Raw genomic sequence first — 26,066 nt, forward strand, 5'->3', positions numbered from 1 at the left:
TCCCAGAGGCCTCATGGTGCTTTAGGTCTTCTGACTTATTAACAAACACACAGATTTATCTTCAGGTGTGTACAACAGGTGTAACTGCACCTCACACGCTTGGTGATGGACCATAATAAAATATAAATTTTTATTTTGTAATGAAATAACAAAATGGCTGCACTTCAAATATGAAAATTTAAATAATACAGTATTAAGAAATTAGCAAAAATCATTCGTGAAGCCAAGAGGCTCCCGTCATTATTTTCGTACTAGGCCCCCTCTCTATGGCAACTTTTTTACCCTCCTCCCCGAACGTATCGGCAATATACTGTAAACCAAGCAGGTGTTTTTTTTCCTTTTAAAAAGTTTTTGTAACATGTATTCTTTATTTTCTTTTTGTAAATGCTCCCGTATAGATACTTATAGTTTGAAACATGCATATATTGATGTCTTGCGAAAATTCAATTGTAAAACACTTTTCTCATAATTTCACCACGCATAAGTAATTTGTATTCTGTATCTTCATTTTACACCTGTTCTTATAAAATTAACTTGAAATACATATATTGTCTCGCAAAAAATTTTTGAATTGCAGAACATATTTCCATAACTATACCAGGCATATGTTATCCTCTGGACTGATTTTGCAGCCAGAAAAGCAGATACTTCAATTTTTTTTAACCAGATATTTTCATTTTTAAGATTCGCATTGAACATGCTCTTCTGTTCGTAAATTTCTATATCTTACAAAATGGTATGAGTCTATGTTTCTTTCTTTTTTCTTTTGAGGTGTAATATGTTTAGCAATGTTATGAGCGAAGCGAGTAAATGATTCATATCTTCATATCATATTAAATAATTCACTTCTGTTTATTCTCGAGAAAAAAATTTGTGTATAAAAAGCTGTTTTGTGTGGAATTCAATGGTAAATCCAGTAAATATCTCTTATTAAATAATTTGCTTGTGCCCATTTTTTGATAACTCCTATTACAAAACTGTAAATAGATTGTACCATTAAATACATCAGTCTACTGTACATAAGATCAGAAATTTTAAAAGATGTTGAAATGTAAATTGTATTGTAATCAGTTTGTATGCATACCAGTTAACGTTGCATTTGGGAAAACAAGAGATTTGAGTGACTTTGAACGTGGCATAATTGTGGGCGATAGAAGGGGGGGGGGGTTCCAGTATCTCCGAAGCCGCTAACCTTCTTGGCTTTTCTCGTACAACAGTATATTGAGTCTTCAGAGAGAGTGGCAGCTACGCCAAAAAAATTCGAGCGGAAATCGCTTGTGAACGAAAGAGGAGCCAGGCGACTGACACGCATTGTGTGCAGCAACAGAAGAGCTACAACGTAACAAATTGCAGCGCAATACAACTCAGGATCATCGCAAAGCATACCCGTACGCTCTACAAGACGCATCTTGAATTGGTTTTAATTGCCTTCAACCAACAAGAGTCCTTTTCATTTCGCTGCAAAACCGAAGAAAACGGCTTTTGTGGGCTAGAGAACGCCGCAATTGGACACTTGATGAATGGAAGAAGGTTGCCTGGTCTGACAAGTCCAGATTTCTTTTCCATGACGTTGATGGCAGAATCCGTGTGTGGTGCAAGCAGCACGAAGCCGGCATGTCCCATGGCAACTGTTCAAGTGGGTGGCGGCGGAATCACGGTCTGGGAAGCATTTTCCTGGTATACTCTTGGTCCGACAGGACGTCGTGGTCTCGTAGAGAGGAGCTTCGGCTAGTGGCTGTTCTGCCGGGCCGTTGCTGGGTCCTGCCGGCGCTCTCCTCTCGGGCTGAGGGGGGGGGGGGGTGCTTTGCAACGGCTGACTTTTTCAGGGAACCCCGTGTGGCAAAATATATGTTTGCTGAGCCGGAGATAATGTATACAATTACCTTCCCCAGCAGAACTTTTAGTATGCCACCACATTAATTTTCAAGTGAATTAACAGTGAAAAAATTAAAAAACTATAACGTACACTCCCTAGGCTAAAGTACGTCTCTAGGCGTATTAGGGCCTCTCAGCGTCTCAGTTCTTACATTAGTTCCAAATTCTCTCAGTAGTTTTGTAATTCTTACATTAGTTCCAAATTCTCATTAGTTTTGTAATTCTTACATTAGCTTCGAATTTTTTGTCGAATTTTCATTATTTTTAGTTTCAAACTCATTATCTCTGGAATTCTTACATGGCCATGCATACGGATATTTTAGATGGCCGCAAAATGACCCTAGGCCGTGTCGAATCAGTCGAGTTTACCTGAATGGCTTCCCTCGAATTTCAGTGAAGTGATTATAACACTTGAAGCGTGTGGTCAGTTAACACCAGCTATTGCTGGTATTGGGTCAGCGTGTAGCCAGATAGAGCATGGAAGAGTTTGAGCAGGCGTTTGGCTTTAAACTGAAGGTCATGATCTAATTAGCCTTCATGTGTATAAAACGTGACTATGGTATGAAAAAATAATCAAAGAAAAAAGCTGTGCTAACAATATATCCTACTAGAAAATATTATGAACCGAAATGCGTTTAAACAGGATTACTTGCTAGAATGGAAGATAGAGGAATGACTTCAACATGAGAAGTTAACATGACTAGGGTAAAGAGGTTTGGTTAGTGAATGCACAGTTAAACTCGGTTATAACGACTCCTCGGCTTCAACGTCAATAATTATTGGTACTCATTGAGAATAATGTTGAAGAACCTTTCAACGACTGAATAAAACTGCTATGACTTCGAATCTAACGACACATTTTCCGTGCTCTTGCTTCCGTTTTTTATGCCATTTAACTCAAGAAATGCCTAGAACTAAAGCTCATCATATTGAAGCAAAAAGTTTGTCAGTTGTTTTATTGATATCTGTATTCGGCAATTTCGCCAGCAATTCGCAACATTTTTGGCGAGATTCGGTGATGTCTTGTACTTGTGATCCGAATTTTTCGTATTTTTATAAATCAAATACGGGGTGATTATAAAAAAACTATCCCGACATATGGGACCCTAACTATCATACCATTCACAGAAACTGAATGAAATTTTGGCATAAGGTATTTTGAGGTATGCGCTCAAGAATGATATGGAAAACAACAGTGTCACTCTAACAGTTACGGTTACAGTGAGAAAATTTCGAAAATATCAAATGGCAACACCAAGTTTTTTGTATTGGAATGCGATCTCCATACTGAAAAACACTAAATAGCGTTGGAATGGCACCTGTAGCACGAAAATCTCCGGAGCTAGGCAAGGAAAAAGTAAAAAGGACTTTGCCGTGCACCAGAGCATTAATGTTCGTTTCATTCGTCACACCGTTTCTTCGGCTGAAATCCCAGCCTGATTAGTCCTCCACAAGGTCATGTGGAAAATTTGTGAAACACAATAAAATGCTTTATTTTATGCTGCTTCTCTGTCCTTATTGGTTGTCCTCACTTTTAGCCTATCTACCGCCGGTGATTTTCATGCTACAGTTGCCGTTCGAACGCTATTTAGGGTTTTTCACAATGGAGATCACATTCCAATACAAAAAACTTGGTGTTGCCATTTGATATTTTCGAAATTTTCTCACTGTAACCGTAACTGTTAGAGTAGAGTGACACTGTTCTTTTCCATATCATTCTTGAGCGCATACCTCAAAATACCTTATGCCAAAATTTCATTCAGTTTCTGTGAATGGTATGATAGTTATGCGCCCATATATCGGGATAGTTTTTTTATAATCACCCTGTATGATCAAACTAATCAAAAATCAGATATAACAACTAAGATAAATAAATGAAACGAAAATTAACCAAAAACTTTGTTTGTGTACAGTATGTGATTGCATCTGATTATATTTTTCGTATATTAAAATATGGAAATTTGACGCAATTTTTAATATTTTTGTGGAATCTTTGATGTCGTTATAACCGAGTTTGACTATATATCATAAAAAAAGGCTCCACCCTAAATTATGGGGGCCCTGAGCGGAATCAGGCCCAGATGAAAGTATGTAAATAAACTGCTATTCGATAACTTCTACTATTAACTATTTGATTCAACATGAGAAATATAACCATGATACAGTTTGGAACAGCAACAAAAACCAAATACAAATACAAAGGCCACTACAGGAAAATTACCCAACGAGGTCGGTGAAAAAAATTTGCCCACAGAAAATATGGATGTCAAATACAACCAAAATACCCAATATAAAAGCATATATCACCAAAACAAATTAATAATATATAAATCACTGCCCGTAAAAAATGTTATGATTGTCTTATGCTAATTATGGATAGTTTCTCGATTTATCCTACTATGTACATATATATATCAATTGTGTTAAAATTCACAACTCTCGGAGATAAGCTATTCCATTTATGGACAATCCTATTAGAGAAAACTTCCTGAGACACCACAACCTGGAAATGTCCCTTACTAAACTATACCGGTGTCCCCTTGTCGAAGCAGTTGATTGACGGTGTATTAATAACTCATGGTCCATCCCATCCATCCCTTTGAAAATTTTGAACACTTCGATCATATCCCCCAACACTTGTGTTTTTCCAATGTAAACATATTCAAGAAATTGGGTCTTTCTTCATAGCTCAAGCCTCGTGTGCCAGCAAGAGCATGCGTAGCTCTTCTCTTCAACCCCCTCAACCAAGTCTGTGGCCCTCTGTAGTCTCCAAAATCTTACGGCGTACTCCAGTCGAGGACGAAATAAGCCTCGGAAAAGCGGAAGAATGACTTTACGAGAATGCGAAGAGACCTTTTTGAAAATGAAACCGAGCATTCTGTTCTCTTTTTTCGGTCAAGAATGACCAACCAAGTTGATAACAGATGAATTAATTAGAATGAATATGCATGAGATCATTTCTGTGCTCAGATGACAATGTTATAAGTCACTTTTCCAAAAAAAAAAGTGTTTTTCGCATTCCAGAGTCTCATTCGTTTATTCTTAGAAGGTGGCAAAATGTCTTAAGTCTCTCTTTCAGTTTATGAGAAAAAAAACAGAAGCAAATTGTAATAAATCAAAATGCCACAGAATCCACGTTGGCGAAATGCTCTTTACAATTTTTCATCTTGGAAACTTTGAAAAAAGTGAATTATAACATTTTGCCACCTGAGCACAGATCTATTTTGTATGGACCAAAATTCATCACATTCGATTAGATCATTCATTTGATCATTTTTGTCACACCACGGTCATTTTTTTGCACACGAAGGCTAATTAGACCGGGACCTACAATTTATTGCCGATTCTGAACGGCAGATTTGTTTTTTATACTCATCGAGAGGTTGGTGAGCTAACCCCTCGATGGGGGGACTCCCTGCGATAACAATTTCTACATTCGATTGGATGAATCCTAAGGTTATGAATGTAGGATAGAAAAAGGCCATAAACGATGTACAGTCAACGCTCGTTATAACGACCGCTCCACTATAACGACCCATTGGCATACGCAAAGGGGGGGTTTTGGTGGTTCTACACTCCCCCCCCCCCCGAGAAAAGATTATAGTGCTATTTTGCAGGAAAAAACGTGAACGCCCCCCCCCCAGAAGGAAAAAAATCTGAACCCCCCCCTCGAAAAAATTCTGCGCATGCCTATGTAACGACCCCAATACATTTCCAAAAATTTTCCTATCTATACCATATTATTTTTCATCTGACTGACTGACTGACTGACTGACTGAGGTAGATACATTTTCTCAGGGCGTACCGAGTCTTTAAGACTCCCATAAGCTTCCCTGTTCGATGCTGCTCCGCACGAGCTGGATGAAGAAGTTAAGAAGTTAAGTTTTGTTTGTATATGATGGTTGAGTGTGTGAGTGTACGTGTATAAGGGGCGTGTCAATAAAAGGTAATAAAATTTACAGCCTATGCTGTACTCAGAGAGTCAGTATATGTCAAATTAATGAGATCATTTTAGAAAATATGAATTCGATAAGTTGTGGCTTACTTATCACAGAAATTTGGAATTTGTAGAGCTATGTCCGAAGGAGGTGAAGTATCGGAATTCAAGAGCACATTTCATATTCAATTACAGAATCTAACCGCAATTATCTGAGCAAATAATTGACAAAAAGTGTGGAATCCTGCACCTAATAGTTACAACAGAGTATATATATGTTCATTCTAATGAACTGCGTGATTAATTACAATATATATGATTACATGTGGATACAAGATTAAATTTATCAAATATAGATTAAATAACGGCATAAAAATGCCCTTCAATCCATTTCAATGGCCGAACTAAGCTGGGCCCTCCGTTTTTTTTTTTTTTTTTTGCAAAAGGAAAAAGGACAAAATCCGTCGTTGAGTATCTTTGATCTTGACCTTTGATATAGGAGAAAAAAGGGTATGAAACATAGATGGTTTAAAGATAAAGCGTTGTCACTTATGCAGAAAGCCCGTTGGTTAACTATTGCCATCACCAGAAACTTCTCACATGGTGGCTTATTCCTACTTCCCACGTGATTTTTATCTCATTTTGAATTTCATTACGCAATTTTTCAATGGCAAAATACTGGATACAGGCAAGTGAACTTATTACTGTCTTTTTCTGCATGTTGTGAAAAATAAATGTATGTTTCGGCTATATATAGTATTTACGTTGGTACAATCTTCATACTTTATTTAACTTTTTTTCCAGCCAATACATTTTCATTGCAACATTATAACAAAATGAACGAATTTTTATATACAATTTTCCGGAGAAGCTAAACTTTATGATTTTTAAAACGTTCGATATAACGACGTCCCAAACTATACCACCCGTTTCCGTGGAACGAAATGGGTTGTTATAATGAGCTTCGACTGTGTAGTAGGTATACGAGTAAGAAGCAACAACAATCGATGAGTGTGAAGCGAAGTAGATGTAATAAGAACGAATGTCTAAAAAGTGATTATCTTCACACTACTATAAAATATTTCAGGTGAACAAACATTCCATCACGAAGATGATGCTACTACCTACACGCACCACCAACCGCAAAACGATCGTCGCTCAGTTCGAATTCCCTTTAATATATCGTTCGGTCGCTTATAATCTATCTTTATCCACCATAATAACAAATGGACTTTTCCCTCGACACCGTCAAAAGACTAAAATAAAGGAAATGAGATTAAAAAAGAAACAACCCACTAACAGCTGTTCATAATAATATCTCACATCGAAATCAATCTCAGAATATAATCCTAACTCGATAAAAACATCTAAAGATTCTAAGAATACAATCTTTTCAACGCGTTGGTAGTACATTGTTTTTGTTGTATTTGGAAGTGCTATATTCCCACGAATGTTTCTCATTCCCACGATACGAAGAAAATTGTTGATAATACGATATTCAACACGCCCACGGTTGCATCCATCATAGAAACTATCAATTTTAGATGTACTGCATTATGAGAGATAAATAAAAAATACATATATTTCCGAAGAAAAAATGCGCACAATCGAAGCCATACTGGAGTATTTTTCAATTCACATCACGTACGAAAATCTTGAGAACTTATGCTACGGTTAGTAATAATTCGTTTCGATATTTTGTCACATTTCACGTTGCCATTTTTCCACGAAAAATCTCCACGAGAAATATAAAATTTCATAGCCCAAAGAATTTCTACACGAACTCGTTCCAACGATGAACACGCAATTTTAAACATTTGTGGCTTTTATTCTCTCAAACTACGAAGAATTATATTTTTAAAATATGAACAGAATCTTCAATAAGATTAACCAACTAATAAAAAAGTGAGTAGAAATTGCTTTATAGGGCCTATGCAAGAGGGTTAAAATACAGACTTACAAAGAATACGATGTTATTTGTGTAATGCCAATGCCATTTTTATGAGGCCATCGAACGTTTCCAAGCTTCTTTTCAATCCTTATACCATCTAGCAAACATTGTATGTAAACTTTTTTCTCGAAATATCTTAGAAACTAGCTGTTATTCACAGCTTTGGTATAATCTGAAAATTCTTCCTTAAGACCTTTTTAGGGGTTGAATTATGAAAAATCTATTCTTAGTGAGTCCCTACCTTACAAGGGCGTAGCGAGGGGGGGGGGGGAATTGGGGGTCTGGTCCCCCCCCCGAAATGTGAGAAAATGACCGAAAAAAGAGAAAAAGATGGCCAAATCCATTGTTCTGTCACTTTGGTCCCCCCCCCCCGAAATGAAAGTGGTCCCCCCACGAACGAAATTTCTGGCTACGCCCCTGCTACCTTATGAAACAAATCTACTGACCAAATTTCATATTTATAGTTTCAGCGTTTCTTCACCCTCTTTTGACCCCGTTAGGGGTGGAAATTTGAAAAATTCCTTCTTATAGTGACCCCTACATCAGAGGTCTTCAACCTTTTTCCAGTCACGAGCACTGCCTGTACCAATCATCAAAAGAGCAGCATCCTTACAAAAAGTTTGACATTCCAATGCATGAAATCAGGATGATTTCAATCCTTCAATGCAATTTGTCCAAGGTGTTTACTTGGGACGTTGATGAAGTGCTCGGGAGCACAAAATCAGACACGAGCATCGAGCACTCTGGGTGCTTCAGGGAGCACCGTGGTGCTCGCGAACAACGGGTTGAAGGTGTCTACCTTACATTATAAAATAAAAGTGACCTAATTTCATATGTATAGCTTCAGAGATTTCAGCTCGGTGATGATTTCTATACATAACCTTTGAACCCTCTTATGACTCCTTTAGGGACGGAATTTTGAAAATTCCCTTCTTATAAGCCCCATTTACATGTGCAATATTGCGGTAGCATTGGGAGTGCTGGCACTCACTTGACGATTTTGTTTTCCCTCGTAGGGAAAGAAATGGGGAGCAGAAATCGCTCCGTTTTTATTTGCGACACTTGGGGAGTGTAAGCTCCTTTCCTATAATCCTTTGCACGGCGAATTGAAGCAACCTACCCACGTGACCTCTGACGACATCTGTGAAGTGGGGTTAAAGTGCCGGTCCATGTAAACCAGCTTTTTCCATTTCCCATGTAAACGGGGCTTTAATGAGTCCCAAGGCCGCAGCGGGGAGGGGGGGGGGGAACTTGGGGGTCTGGTCCCCCCCGAAATGTGACAAAATGACCGAAAAAAGGAAAATCTATTGTTCTATCACTTTGGCTTCCCCCTCCCCCGAACGAAATTTCTGGCTACGGGCCTGGTGAGTCCCTATATTATAAAGTAAAACTACTGTCCAAATTTCATATTTATAGCTTCAGCGTTTCTTCATAAAAACTTTGAATTTCTCTTTATGACCCACTTTAGGGGTTGAATTTTGAAAAAAAAACTTTCTTAGTGAGTTCCTACATTATAAAATGAAACTACTGACCAAATTTGTGATATTTATAGCTTCAGCCGTTTCGGCTCGGCGATGATGATTCAATATGTCAGGACATGTTAATTTAGGTATATAGATGAAGGATATACACAACGCCAAATCCTTATTCAAGTTAATCTATATATATTCACCAGATATGTTTCTGGTAATTATTTTCAGCCGGAATATACTTGGTGAAAATTAGAATGTTTACAATAGCGTATCGATTTTATAATTATTCCATCTGCATCAATAATTTTTGATCTTTCGGCGATTCTCTCTTCATCATACGATAGCTAAAACTGCGAGAATATTCATGATAAGTAGCGCTATAGAAACCGCTACGAAGTACAACGCCGCCCAAGAAAATATTAGAAAATAGATTATATAATATTTCTGTTTGACATCCATAATGTAAGATTTAATAAAGAATATTGAAATTAGTGATTTTTCTCTTTCGAAAAATTCTGAAATTCTGTACAGAATGTCTGATAAATACAGTGCACGCCACTCGATTGGATCAAATCGGATTCTTGGTCTCTGATAACAATAACCGATTGATAACTATATACGAAAAAATTCCGGTTGTAAGTACGATGACCGTATGTCCCGTTTGATCAAACGAAGCGTTGAAACGGGACAACTCCGTTTTCCTTTCCCACATAACAGGTTTCAAAATGGTAAATCATGCATTTTTTTTTCTTATTGTTCTATATAAAACAGGACTTCCCCCCAAGCTAAAATCTTTTTTTTTTATTCAGAAATTGCAAGAAGTTAGAACGGAACAGTCAGATGTGTATCACGAATGAAGGTACTTTTTATAATGTATTGCATTGATCCCTTGTGAAAGTGTTTCGGTCGAGGAACTCTGAATGTGGTCAGTTGAAAGAAACTGACCAAGAACAGAAGAAAGGGACTTTTTTTTTTACCTTACACACGCCTTCACTATAGGAAATCCCTTGCAAAAGAAGCGTCACACGTACACGGATCATAGCGGCTACATTACGGCCCGATTAGGAAATTGTAAACTGAGTACGGGAATTTTGAACAATAAGGAGTGCCTTCTGACCTCTTATTCTATAGTCTTGCAAATTAGAAACTATAACTTATAGTTATGTCTGGTTATCAACCTTAGTTCCAAATTATGCAACAAAAAAAAAAATATTTCAACGAAAAAGAAAAAAATTAATCCAAGTCCTGATAACCTTTCACGAATTTTTTTCCGTGTTGTGATACTGGCCTGTTCTGTTCTTAACGAAAGTGATAACAATTCCTGAATGATAATATTATCCGTGATTTTAATAACGGCGTCTACTGTATTTTTTACCCTCTGAAAAAAGAAGTGTTATGTGTTTATGGAATGAACAGATAGCACATTTTCCAAACAACTCGTCAATACAACGGGTATGGTTACAGCACCCCGAAGCGTAAAAAATACAATTTTTCTCGTTTTATTCTGTGTAACATCGATTCACACCACCATAATTATAAGTCAACAAGCATCTGTGGACTGTGTTTGCAAATAAAAACATAAATAACACGGCCAATGTTCGTTAAAATAAAACGAGCTTATTTCTAGACATCGCCAGTGACTCCACACAGTCAGCTGGCAGACATTACTTGTTTTTATTTTTTGTTCTTCAACCACGCACAAGAAACACCCAGAATGTATACCAACCTAAACATAACTCCCCTTCAACAACTAGAAAAGTTAGTAAGACTTTTTTTTGAACTTAGGTAGTTAACAGAAAAACCAACAACATGAAGGGCAAACTTATACAGTACTGGAGTAAAGTAAAACTTTCAAGAGTTAGGGTATCTCGTTTCTGACACATCATTAGATAACTCATTATAATCAAAACCACAATCAGCCGGTTTTTTTCGTGGTAAAAACAATCATATAATTTACATGCGATGGCACTGAAGTTCATAAATTGTATTCAAAAAGTTCAAGGCCGACGAGTTAAGGGGAAAAATTATTACACAGTGAAAGAAACATTCAATTAAATTATGGAGTTAAAGATGATTATCATCCGAATATACAGATATCTCATTGTAGTTAACTCGAAGATGAACTTTGAACATTTCATGATGAATCAATCACGATGATTCTCGAAAATATAAGTACAGTAAAAGTCCGATAGAACGGGTTCGGCTTATAACGAAAATATTGCTACATCGAATGATTTTCAAGTGATTGCTAAATAACTAACGCTAAAGATACAAAAAATATTCAGTTACAGCGAATTGAAACATCTCTTTTCTTCTTCCTTGGAAAATTAAACTACTCCTCTATAATACAATGATTCTTCTGTCTCTCACTTATTGTCATCTGGTTTGGGGTAGAACTACCAAAAAATAATACTAACAAACTTTCTGTTTTACAGAGGAGATTTATATACGCATAATATAAATATGTAATCTGCATATTCTTATTGGTGAAGCTCATCTTTTATAAAACATTACCTATCCCACTTTGTATAATTATTTCATCTCAATTCTTATGTTTGAGACAATTAAAAATCTCCTGAGACCACACTACAAAACCTACTTACAACCTTTAGGGGTCTCATACCCATGGGCGGAGATACGGGAGGGCGTGGGGGGGGGGGAAGCATTGCCCCCTCAGCGTCAAAGGTGGAGTCGACTGATCTAATGTATAAATGTATATATGAATTGACATCGTCATCATCATGCCTCCCCCAGCAATAATGACCGTACCCCCCCCAGACTATCTCCGCCTATGCTGATACCTTTTAACTTGGTGAAGAACTATGCTATAATAGAAATGATATTTTACCATGCGCACAAGCTGTTTTTAATGCATTTTGTTTTTAAATTTACAAAAAATTAAGTATCAAAGATATGTAAAACTTTATACCAGCATAGAATAACACATACAATCAAGAACATGCGTAAAAAATTAAAATAAATCAATGTAAATCAAATAATCAACTTTTAGTACACCGCCAATCGACTGCTTTTACAAGGGGACACCAGTATCGATTGGTGAGGGACAATGCAAGGTTATGGTGTCGCAGGGAATTTTTCTCTAATAGGGTTGTTAATAAATGGAATAGCTTACCCCCGGAGGTAGTAAATTGCAACGCAATTGACACATTTAAAAAGAAATACGATAAACATGTTGGGGTAAATCGAGAAGCTATCCATACTTAGAATAAGACAACCATAAGTATTCTTTGTGGGCATTGTATAATTTTTATCAAATGTATATATTATTTGTAATTTTTATTAATCGCATTTTTAATTGGGTTGCTGTATTTTTTTTTTTAATATATGGCATCTATATTTTTATGGGCATCTTTTTATCAGCCACCTCGTTGGGCATTTTGCCTGTTGTGGCGTTGTATTTGTATTTGTATTTTTTTTGTACTTTTAATGGTTAAATAGTATTTTAATGACATTTTTATTAGAGCATAGTTTTTCACCATGTGCTTATTATGTGTGACTAAACTATTACATATACATACTATAATTATATATTTGTTCCAAGTTCCATGCTGTTACCACCTCCCCGTCCTATCTATGCTATTCAAATTTTGTAATTATTTTTCTGCAATAGTTATTTGTATGTTTGATTTTCCCCTTTTCGGTACACATATGATATGCTTGATTCTATGACGTAGATGAATAAATTTGAATTTGAATATTAGGAAAATTCGCTAAAACGTAAAGAAAAATTCTCAAAAACGACAGCTCTTCTTTCAAGAATTAAACATGATGACTTATCATGGCACATCTTCCTCGTAAAACTTACTCTAAGATACTTCTAACAAAGAATGAACACAGAAAAGCCAAATTTTTCAATTTCCCCTCTTCCCATTTTTAGGCTTTTTCACTATACACATGGGATATGTGATGATTTTATTTGACTTCTGTCTCTCTTAGTGAGTAAGTAGAGCCCGGAAGTTTTCAGGCAAAATGCCATAAATGCGTATTTTTTCCTATGTCTGAATTTTTTTTCTAAAAACGCCTTTTTTGAATTTTTCCTGCCATAAATGCCTATTTTAACATTAATTTAAGTTTTTTCGTGTATTTCAGAGCTCCTGTTCTGTAGAGCTTTGATATTTTGAGCATGGAGAACTTGATAACACGACTTATTTAAAATCTCTAACTCTTGGTGGTAATTATTATCAGAAAGCCCCCCCCCCCCCCCACTTCTAACCCCATTCACAACGAGGATAGACACTGGTGCCTAAGAGATAGAAAACTTGGAAATGCCTTGCATTATCTTTGCTTTGGCCAGATGGTGTTAGACATCAATGCATGTATTTCAGACAAACGCAGCTATGTATGAGAAGCTGAGAAAAGTTTGTTTCTCCTTTATAACATATCATGCTGATACATTGGACTGCATTGAAAAATGCTGACCGATCAGTGTCCAAAGTCCAAGAGGTCATCAGTTGAGGTCTTGGCTCATCCAGACCGTGCAGGAATTGAGAGGGCCCCGATGCCCATATTGTATTGGGGACGCATTTTTGTTTTTTTACACCACAAATGCACTGCAGACAACCATGGCAAATTATTTTAGGTCTGTAGTATTCGATTGAATTGACCAGATACGCCCTCAGGGGCCAGGTGCGACCACACCGGGTAGGCCCTCAAAGTATGTGTCAGCATATGTGGTAATCTGAATATAAAAAGTTTTTTACAACAATAAAACAGGGTAGCCCTGTTTCAACTAGAGATAATGATAATGAATTGTTCAAATATATATATAATGCGACAAATAAATGAGAATCATTCGTAACTCGAAGGAACCCCATAATCATTTCCTCTACGGGCTCCGCGTCTGGTAATGCTGGCTCTGGAATTGAACTAATCTTGAGGGACCACAAACACTATTTTTCGCATGAAATAAATTTAATTTTGTAAATGCTGGAGTTATTACAAGCTATGTTTGAAACAGTAAACGGAGGAAGCGCAACCGATTTTTAGCCAATTTTCGGACACTTAATATTAGGATATTTAGTCATTTTCTCTTTCTGCATATAAATAATAATAGTTAATTCTAAATTCTCTTTGGTGCCTATTTTAAGCATTTTTTTGCCTGCCTATTTCGACCATTTTTAATGCTTACACTTCCGGGCTCTACTAATAAGAGACCACGGGACCAGAACTTACAGTTTAAAGTCGTTTCGAATGACTGAACAAATATGACTGTTAAAATAGCGGAAAAATGTTGACGAGTCCACACAGCCATGCAAGTGAGCAGCGATATAATTATTGAGAATGTTCAGTTGGTTGACTATATCGCTTTGATAATACGAAATTCTATGCAAAAATGTCTCAGAGAGTGAATAAACTGTTATGAGGCCAAAAGTGGATATGACCGGTGGTTGCATGACCAGAGTTCTGTTCATTCATTAATATTGGAAAGAAATGATCTAAAAAGATGTTCTCATGAAGATAAAGCAGCAACTTTCTACAATTTTGTAACCTGACGGAGCAGTAAATTTAAATTCGCTTATAACAAAAAGTCCGTTCTAACAGAGCTATCCTTACCACACATGGAACCCGGTGCGAAAATAATAGTGGGGATAGAGCATTTTAATCATTTCGGGGGCCTCCCTATTTTATATATTCTGTAGGACTGGGAAATCGGCATTCAAAAATTCATACATAATTACAAAACATACCAGAATGCTGAAAACATCTGTACAACAAAATATAGACACAATTAAATGTAAATTAACAATAAAAAAAAGTAATGATAATCCCGAACTAAATAAAATTTAAAAATTGATAATAGAAAAATAATATTCCAAAACCAATTAAAACTAAGACCTAATGAAAGAAACTGTCTGAGAACTAATAAAAATTCAGAAACGATGAATGAAAAATAATTGACGGTGATAATTCCAAGAACCCATGAAAATTCTGAATAAAAATGAAAGAAATAATTCCAGCACACCCACATGAAAATTCAGAAAAAATGAAAGAAGCATTTTTAAAAATTGATGAAAAATTTCAGAATAAATTAAATAATTCCAGAAATGATTAAAGTTCAGAATTATAGAATTGGTTAAAATTCTGATTTATAGAATTGATGAAAATTCAGAATTATAGAATTGATGAAAATTCAGAATTATAGAATTGATGAAAATTCAGAATTATAGAATTGATGAAAATTCAGAATTATAGAATTGATGAAAATTCAGAATTCTAAAAACGATGAAAATTCAGAATTCTAAAAACGATGAAAATTCAGAATTCCAGAATTGATGAAAATTTAGAATTTATGAAAGAAATAATATTTCTTTCTTTATGAAGATGCAGAATTCTAGACATTTCTTTGTAGATCAAAATGCAGAGATTTCGGAAATTAATGAAAATACAGAGTTCGCGAAAGAAATTATTATCTTAACTGTGCCCCCCCCCCAAACACAGCACCTATCGCACACCCCCAAAAGGCGGCTTCGCGTTATAACGACAATTTTCATCGTCATTGTGAAATGTCGTTATAACTAGACACTTTAACTATATATTTCTTCATGACTCATCTCTCGCTAATTTTTCATCTGCCAAGCGAAAATAATAAATCTTTATTATCAGAATCAAAGTGAGTTCGCGAAAAGTAGCCAAACTCTAGTATAACCTAACTTCGTCTCGCGGAGCTTCAAAAAATCCAGGATGTAGGCGCATGCGTATATGGCACCAAGAGACAGCAAAAGAAAGATCGCACGTGCTGGCAAGAACTTCCACTACCATAATAATAATAATGCGGAAAAATAGTAATAGTAATAAATAATAAAAAAAAGAGTTTTGTAAGGATTTTTTATTTTATTTTTGGGAAAAGAAATGTTTGTGGAGTGGCCTACGGATGTTGGGGAAAAGAAAGATGGAGGAGATGTTTGGAGAGGAACAGCAAATGGAATTGGGTATTCAAACAGGAAATCCGCAAGGTAATAAAAATTACATCGACCAGAAACATTTCTTGAGAGAAAGATCTTGACTATTTTTTCTTAACTTTCCCGGCGTCGAGGCTTTTTCCAAGATATTGCTCAAGTACAAATGGTTCTTCTACCGAAAGTAGTACGCATGGATAATTTAAATCATGACCATATTTTATCTAAGATACGTTTATGCCCAAATGTGCGAGTATATTTGAGTTTCAGTTGACACATTACTGATGTAGGCCAAAATAAGTAACGGCCCAATGACCGAAGTTTTGACAGTTCAAGAATTGACCAGACTTCCAACATTGGCGAAAAATATGATCGTTTCAATAGTTAGCCGTAAAGTTCAAATAATTTTGAAATATCCATGGCATCCCATACTAGAAGAGCCTGGCAGGACTCTAACCTTGAACCATCAGGATCGGTTTTTTTTTTCCCAGCTGTTTTTTGCACTATAAATCAGGGGTGCACAACCTTCTTAGTCCGCGGGACAGATGCGGTATTTCTGCCACTTGCGGGCCAGAAACAATATACAGTTTAGTTAAGAAAGTCCGTAGGTACATTTTACTGTCGAACCGTTAATTCTAGAAGAATACTTCCATTTATTTCTTTTTGACAACATATTCACCATGTATATCCAAATATAAGAGCAGGGGGTGCACAGCCTCCGGCCCACGAAAGTGTTCCAGTAGAAAAGTATCAATATACACAATACAATAAACGCCTAGACTGGCCATATTTTCTTCCTCAAAATACGGGAAATCGGGATCCATACTGGATATTCATCAATTATCGCAAAAAAATGTCATGTGCAGGTAAAATTACTAATTACAGCCAAAAGAAATTACCAAACGCAAGTAAAGTTGCCAATTACAGCCGAAAAAATTGTCAAAGGAAAGTGAAGCTGCCCCAATTACATCGGAAAATACAAATACACATACAAGGCGACAACAGAAAAATGCCCAACGAGGTGGTTGAGGAAAAAGACGCCCATAGCAAATATGGATGCCATACATTTCTAAAAGACAGCAACCCAAAATTGGAAATATCAAAGAAATCGATTTATATAAGTAATGAAAATAATTTAAATTCTTGTTTTCAAAAATTCACAAGTACCGTAAAACGGGATGAATAGGAACGAAACTTTGTAAAAGCACAAACATATTCCCTTATTATATTCACAAAAGAATTTTCCGTTACCATGTTAGCCAATTGAAAAATAAATTGGGAACGGAAAATTCTTTTGTTGAATATATAATAGGAAAATATGTGTTAGTGTGCTTTTACAAAGTTTCGTTCCTATTCACCCCGTTTTATGGTTAGCCTCGCTGAAAGTAAGGGAAAAACGGGACTCATTTTATGAAGAAGGCGAGACGACGAAAATTACTGGAATGTACCGTAAAATTACAGGTTAAATGATCGCCCCATATATATAAATTTCTGGTCCGCAAGAGGCCAGAAATTTGTATTTCTGGGGCATAATTACAACATATCTGGCTGGCGGGGTGAAAAGGTTGTGCAACCCTGCCATAGAGGCAGGGCCGTCTTTAGAGCGCCATGGGCTCCCGGGACAAGTGATTTTTCCGAGGCCCTCTACCAGGCAAATTTACATGCATACTCCTCGGAAATTTCAACTATATCTCATTTTTGTGAGGCCCCAATTCTCTTGAAACCCCCCCCCCCCCCGGGCCGTGCCCGGGTCGGCCCATTCGTTAAGATGGTATTGCATAGACGGTTAAAATAGAATTCTCTACAACTTCTTTGTTACCTCAATGTCCTTCAGAGAAGTGAGGGTTAAAAAAAATGGAACAAGGAGCACACAGTCCTTTTTTTTTGCGGAACCCTATTGATGACAAGTCCCTGCCAGAAAATTTCCATATACAGAATATCCAACCTCCGCACCCGGTGGTGAAGAGCCACAAAGAATAGAGGACACGTTGAAAAGTTAAAAGAGAGTTTAAAAAAAAAAAAGGGCCATCGGGCGCCATTGCCGAGGGCGGAATCCAGTTCATTTCTCATAATAATAATAATAATACTTTCCACAAATAGAAAAGTAAAAGTTTTTTACTGGTTCTTTCAATGGCCGCAGGCTATAACAGCACGAGAAGATTCTAGAATTTCGAGCTTTCCCAAAATAAAGAAGAATTCGCGTTATCTGAATAAACAATTTGGACGAATTACAGAGAAATTTCATGCAGCAAAATTTTATATATTTAGACTTTTATGCATAAAATGTTCTTTTTGGAATCGAGTTTTTAAGAATTTTAATATAAAAAATATTTTTTTGGATGTTTTAATGCTGCTATATTTTGGTTGATTTAGGTTAGGGTCTTCAACGCATTGTCCGTGGTCCTCGGAGCATTTTGTCGTGTTCCGCCGATCATTTTCAGAAAATGGTTGAAAAAATTAATTATTATTTATTATTAATTATTAATTAATTCTAGAGTTAATGAAAGAAATAATTCTAGAATTGATGAAATTCAGAATTACTGAAAAAAATAATTTTTGAATTTTTGAAACAAATAATTTCAGAATTTGAGAAAAAATAACATAAATAAATCAATGAGAGAGAGATAATTTCGTGATTTCTGATAGAAATTATTTCACAATCAATAACAAGATATTTGCATAATTATTGAAAGAAATTATTTCAGAACCAATCAAAATTGATAATTAATGAACGAAATAATTTCAGAACAAATGAGTCTTCAATTATTTTTGTCACTATTTAATTCGGGGCTCCATCGGCCCCCTTCTATTAAAATGTCACTAAAGTACATGAGTTGATTGCCCGTGGGGGGCTTCGTGGGAAGTTTTAATTTGACCCGCCGTGTGCCTGAAATGTTGAAGACCCCCGATTTAAGTTTATGATTAGTGAAATTATTTTGTATGTTAATCATGGATGGGAAATCTTTGGACTGCAAAATATTAGGGCTGTAAAACGGGATCAGTACAGGGCCACCCTTATCAGACGTGGGGCCCGGTGCGAAAATAATTTCGGGGACTGACCTGATTTTATATATTTTGTGGGGGGAGGGAAATCGCCGCATCCAAAGATTCATGCATTATCACAGAATAAATAAGAGAATGTGCTGAAAAATATCTATTCACCAATGAAACTTCAGAATTAAATATAAAAATTTAATTCCAGAATTGATGAAAATTCAGAATTAATAAGAAAAATAATTCCAGAACCGATGAAAGAAATAATTACACAATTGATGAAAGAAATAATTCCTGAATTGATGAAAATGCAGAATTAATAAAATAAGAGAAATTATTAAAGAATTGATGAAAATTCAGAACTAATAAGAGAAATTATTAAAGAATTGATGAAAATTCAGAATTAATAAGAGAAATTATTAAAGAATTGATGAAAATTCTGAATTAATAAGATAAATTATCAAAGAATTAATAAGAGAAATAATTAAAGAATTGATGAAAGAAATAATTCCAGAATTGATGAAAGAAATAATTTCACAATTGATGAAAGAAATAATTCCACAATTGATGAAAGAAATAATTCCACAATTGATGAAAGAAATAATTCCCAAATTGATGAAAATTCAGAAATAATAAGAAAAATAATTCCAGAATTAATGAAAATTCAGGATTAATAAGAAAAATAATTCCAGAACTGATGAAAGAAATAATTCCAGAATTGATGAAAGAAATAATTCCAGAATTGATGAAAGAAATAATTCCAGAATTGATGAAAGAAATAATTCCAGAATTGATGAAAGAAATAATTCCTGAATTGATGAAAATACAGAATTAATAAGAGAAATTATTAAAGAATTGATGAAAATTCAGAATTAATACGAAAAATAATTCCAGAACTGATGAAAGAAATAATTCCTGAATGGAATATAATTGATGAAAATTTTCCAGAATCAAATCACACAGTTGAAGCTCAGCCGCCTCGTTCAACGCGGTTCTCAACCTTTTTTGACCAACGGAGCCCTTTCCGGTATATAATTTCTATGGTGAAGCCCCGTAGGCTGTACGGGCTAAGCCAGTAGGCACAAAGTTAGTGAACTTATTTTCATTATTCAAAAATTTTAATAATAATAATTATTTTTTTCAAATTTACTGTTTTTTTTTATTTTCCTCAAACGCCGCGGAGTCCCTGGGAGTTCACACGGAGCCCTTGCAGCTCCGCGGAGCACCGGTTGAGAACCACTGCTCTAGGCGAAGATTAGGGGCTGCCCTTACGAGACGCGGGACCCGGTGAGAAAATGATAGAGGATTCTTAATAATTTCGGGGGGGGGGGCCCTTATCCCCGATTTTATATATATTCTGTGGGACTGGAATATCGGCGTCTAAAAATTCATACCTTATCACAAAATATACAGGTCCTGAAAACATTCATGCACAGATAGACACAATTAAATATAAATTAACAAAAAATTAATAAAAATTTCGAACTGAAGAAAATTTTAAATTGATGGTAGAAATAATTCCAAAACTAATTAAAATTAGGACCTAATGAAATAAATTGTCTGAGAACTAATAAAAATTCAGAATCAATGAACAAAAAATATTAAAAATAATTGACAGAGATAATTCCAGCACCCACACGAAAATTCAGAATAAATGAAAGAAATAATTCAGAACTGGTGGAAATTCAGAATTGATGAAAATTTAGAATTTACGAAAGAAATAAAATTACAGAATTATTTCTTTTTAGATAAAAATGCGAATTTTTCCAGAATTGATGAAAATTCAGAATTTGAGGAAGAAATTATTATTACGGTAAGTGCGGGACCCGCGGCCAGTCCCCTGGCGAGAAAAGGCCGTCTTAACGCATGGGCCTACGCCCTATGTATTCGTAATAATTAGATTTGATACTATGAATTTTGAGAGTGTGTAAATTGGTACTTCTCGCTAGGGGCCTAAGAGCATCTATTTGCTCGGGGGTCCATGAAGTTGTTGAGGCGACTCTCCAGAGAGGACTTAAGTGGAATTTCCTCCATTGATTTTTTTTTTGAGATAAAATTTATAATGCAAAAAATTGAAAGGTCTATCTATCATCGTGCTCTTGGCTAGAGCCCTGTCAGTCTCACTCTGACGGGGACCCGGGACCATTTCAGTGCAGCGTTTATCAACATTTTTCGTCCGTGTGGCCCTTTATAACCACATTTCTTCTAGTGCCCCTCGTCTTAAGCAGACCCTCCCTCAAATGATACTTTGAAATTACATAAAGTTTACTGACTAACTATACGGTCATTAGGGCCGAGATCAGAGATTTAGCAGCCAATTGCGAAATTTTCTGGCTTTCTGGAACATATATACTTCTCTCTTGTGGGTCTAGCTTCACAGAGCTTAAAACCCGGATATATCAACCTTATTTATTTTCTTGAAATATATCATTATAATTATATTTATTTTCGCTAAAAGTCTTGACTGGAAAAGGGCATCAAAAACTCTCACCTAACCACTGAGCTAATAAGCTTATATTAATAGCTAACTTTTTTCCTAGGCTAGGGACTTCGACCCGACTTCAGTGAGAACTCGGTCCTCTCTTGTGGTGGCCGTGAAGAAGGAAGTAAAACTATTGATAAATGTCCGATGTTAATTCTCGTCAAGAGCAGGCCGTCTAACAGCTTCATAGGCCCAAATTATATGACATTCTGGGGTCCCCTACCTAGCTGAAAGTATCTGTCTAGCAATTTACATACTTATTCTCAAAAATCATAGTTTTAAACCTCATTATCATGAGGCTCTTCTATACCCTTAATGCCCTGCTCGGATGGACCTATGCGTTGAGACAGCCCTAGTCAAGAGTAAATCTTCTAATTAGGTAAATATTCTATGCAGCTTCATTTTATTAAACTGAGTGAAAATAATAATAATAATAGTGACTTACTTGGCGGAATCCTTGGAACAATGGGCAATCCTCTGACATCCGAACCATCCACCATTGTTGGTGGTTGGGATAGAACATCTCTGTAATTAGCACTGAAATTAGTATCCGGTAAAGCTGGGGTGCCTGGCCTTGCTGATGACGGCCCCATGATGTCTTCCAATTCATTAGAATAGGAAGTGTCCTCTAAAAATCCAGGTTGGGAGATGGCTGTGGCACATGTTTGCGAAGTTTTGAAGACATTGTTGATCTGCTCTTTCTGTTGTGCACTTAGAGAAAGAGAACTTGATGACGGATCTCTTTGTAAATACCAAGGTGAAATCTGTTTGACAACAATGACAAATATCATTAAATTACACTATCATTAAATCAAATTGATGAAAACAAATAAATAAATTCCAGAAAAAATGACAATAAAATTAAAGAAAAATTACAACCATATAGGCTTGAAGATGAAATCTTCTAAAGCAGAATTTCTCTATCTTTTCTGAACCCAAGAACCGGTAAAATATCTGAAACAATTTGACAGATCCACTTGTGTCCCATATTACGGGACGTTTCTTCAATTTTGGTTGTGTGCTCCGCCTTTTTTTTATACATTTGTTTAGTTTTTTTAACACAATGCTTTTATTTGAATTTGTAATATTTACTGAAGCCGTAAATACACACAGCGTTTTCATAATATAAAAATTACATCATGAAAAAAATTGGAAAAATATATAAATATCGATCTCGCTTATTTTTTTTTCAACAATTTTAATAAAAATTGGTGGGTGTGCGTACTTCTGATGCCAATTGGCGATGTCCCGTATTTTACCCTATTTAAGATCAGAGTTTTTCAAATTGAAATGAAAAGGAAATTGAAACTCCAAAGAAACTGCTTGTGGGCCTAATGTAGCCCCGTTTGAGTGGTAGAAAAAAAAAATAGGAGGCCACATATTAGGCCCAATACTAGAGATTTTGGAGTTTTAATTTACTTTTTATTTGAATTTTTAGTTAGGAGACGTTCATCTTGAATTTGTTCAAAAGGTATTTTCTCAACATATTGAAAATATTGAAGTTGTGTTTCAATTTTAGGGATTACCAGGACAGTGGCAAATATTATGGTAGAGGGTGGGGAGCAAGACTGTCCTGGTCAGACACGGGGCTCAATGTGAAAATAATCGTGGAACGAATAATTCTTGGAAATGTATTTACATTATATAGAAAAAGACATAGTCAAAACAGCAGTCGTATCAGCCAACCAGATTTTAACCAGGGGCCATATGGCACCCTTGTGGTCCCGGAGGGCTGTCAGTTAGAACAAACTAAAAGGGGGCTCGTCGCAGGTGATAACGGGGGCTAGTCAGGACCATTGTAAGAACGTCATAGGTCCCGGCAAAAGTGATTTCTTGATCATTACTGTAACTAGGATTTTTGTCGCCCGGGGCAAACATAATTTTGCCGTCCCCACAACTTCAAAGTTCGATAATTTTATAATGGTGGTCTTTGTTCCCACCCGAAACTGCCACCCGTAAATTTTGCCGCCGGGCAGTTACCCCCCCCCCCCCAGTTCCGGCCCTGTTTTGAGATTCCCCCCCCCCCCTTTATTTGGCTAGAATACCAACCTACTTATTTACATGATTGCTCTCGAAAACTGTATTTAGATGTACGCATCATGAGCAGGGCTGTAACATGATTTTGCCACCCCCCAATAACTTTAAAATTCAATAATTTTATAACGCACGGTGTTCTTTGTTTCTACCTAAAACTGCCGCACCCGAATTTTTCTGCCCAGGGCAGCTGTCCTTCCCCTGACCCCTTTAGTTCCGGCATTGATCATAAGCCCCCTCTGCACTTGAGCCTCCCCCTCCGGGCCCAGAGGTACACCCATGTGTTAAGGAGGCCCTATCTACAGTGAGCTGCGAAAGAATATAGATGTGAAAAGCATTAAATGTGAACTATGGTGAGAAAAAATAACTACTGTTAGAATACGAAACCCCTAGTAAGGGTTCTTACCCGTAAAGTTCCCTCCACCCACAAAAATGCAGGCTGACGAGACTGAAACCAGAGGGTCCGGATATCAAACACAAACATGAACACAAAGGCCAAAACAAGATGCCAAATTTTTGGATGTCAAGATTATATTTATACAATTTTTGTACAATATAAATTTATTTTTAAAAATTAGTTTTAAAGTAGAAAATGTTTTCTCAGGATATGGGGGGGGGGGAGGCTGGTTAAGACGGGGGTCTGTCCCGACAAAATGTAGAAAAATGACATGGTCAGTTTACGCCTGAATCTGGTACTGCCATTTATTACCAGAGGCGTCGACATGAAAAAAATATACAATAATAATTATTATACAGGGCTTTTGATGAAAAAAGGAAAAAAAAAATATTGAAGGAGCTGCAAATCGCCATTCGTCCCGTATATACGGGACTCAAGCCCGTACGCAGGAGGCAGAATGGTGTGTTGCATTGGCGCCGGATCCTAGGAGCTGAGGCCATTTGAGCAACCTTCCCCCAATACATTTTGTAAGGAAGGCCCCACTACCAATAATTTCTCAAAAAAAAACAATGCAATGAAAGCCCTACCTCTCCTGCGTACGCGCTTCTCTCGTATATACGGGCCGACCCAACCAGCAACTTTCTGCCCAATGTTTTCCTCATGTCGGCGCCTCTGGTGCGTTGCATTGTATATTCACGAAATTATTCAGGGAACTCAGTCTTCCCCCTCCCCCCGCAAAATTTACTGGGGATCAAATAACCCCAGTTCCCTGGTTCCGGCGCCTATGTTTCCTACAATAAATATTTAAATTGATAGAAGGTACTTCCAGTTAGGTAAAGGGCCCTAGGACATCAATTTTTCCAGGGCCCATGATTCTGTTAAGACGGCTCTGCCTGGTCTTTACGAATCAAAAACTATAAACATTACGGACCGTAGGCCCAATAAAAAACTTTTACGAGGCCACCAGTTTGAAGACCTCAATTCTGAATATTAATTGTTCCGAATACCCATCAGGAAGGTTTCAAATAGGGGCCGCGGCCCATGGGCCCCGACACAAAAGTATACAAGCTCACGCCCATGATGACATCGACGAGAAATGACAATTTCGTAAACAATAAGCATAATTACTAACCTGTTCATTTTGTGAACCTTCTTCCTCTTTGATTTCCGTTTCCTGTTGTTCGGCCATTGTGCATGTCACCTGTTTTCCAAAACAAAAATTAATTAATTAATTAATTAAAAATGAAAAACGCGTTTCATGTAAAAAAAATAATAGTAATAATTATTCCAATTTTTTCCTGTGAAAAAGAAACTTTCACTTCCGAAGGGATCATCCACAAATTGAATACACATTTGGGGGGGAAAAATTATAATAATGACATGCTGGACATGGAAATTGACATGCAAATGAAGCTCATTGACTCACACGTATTGTAAAATTATGATGAAGACATGCAACCAGACACCCTTTGCAACTCGTTGTTGTTCCTCATTAGGAGTTTGTGGTGATAGACAGCAGCCACCGGGTCGATCATCTTCGATGTTGTTTTCTTTACATTGCCCAACACCCACTAATCATCATGTTGCCCATGAAATAGTAATAACTATTGGAAGATGATTGGATGTTTATTACTGTTGTTTTTTTTTGTTTTGGACACAGGGTGTTGTCTGAGTCTGTCTGTGGTGAGGTATAGTCTTCTTGTGTGTCAACTACGGCGATAGGCGGCTGCAGTAGCAATAGACAATATTTCAACACGGCACTGCAAGGTCATCCGAGCACTGCCATCTAGTTGACACGTTTCATACCACTGAAATTATTGGTTTCAGTTTCTTGTTGCGGTTCTTCGGGAAAATATGATTCTCTCCGGCTGTGAAAGAAAATCAATAATGATGACGCGTGGACTGAAAGAGACATGTTTAGTTGTTTTACATCTTAATCTTATCTAATTTGCGACGCCTTTATTGGTGATAAACCTTTGAGGAGCTTTTATCTCGTTCTAGAAACTT

General features: G+C 36.5%; 1 protein-coding gene across 1 annotated transcript in view; it reads right to left on the bottom strand.

Moving 5' to 3' along the window:
* Positions 1–25,734, bottom strand: part of LOC149065478 (uncharacterized) — a 140,629-nt gene extending 114,895 nt beyond the window's left edge. Inside the window, exons 1-3 of the mRNA XM_089253951.1 lie at positions 25,486–25,734; positions 25,192–25,260; positions 22,074–22,392 (exon numbers count right to left, since the gene is read on the bottom strand). Of these exons, the coding sequence (XP_089110077.1) occupies positions 22,074–22,392; positions 25,192–25,248 (376 nt within the window). The 5' untranslated portion in view covers positions 25,249–25,260; positions 25,486–25,734. The remainder of the gene's footprint in view (positions 1–22,073; positions 22,393–25,191; positions 25,261–25,485) is intronic.
* Positions 25,735–26,066: the final 332 nt, after the last annotated feature.

Source organism: Pholcus phalangioides, unplaced genomic scaffold (assembly GCF_987345545.1).
Source record: "Pholcus phalangioides strain wild (caught in Gottingen) unplaced genomic scaffold, Ppha-v1.0 ptg000039l_1, whole genome shotgun sequence".
NCBI lineage: Eukaryota > Metazoa > Arthropoda > Arachnida > Araneae > Pholcidae > Pholcus > Pholcus phalangioides.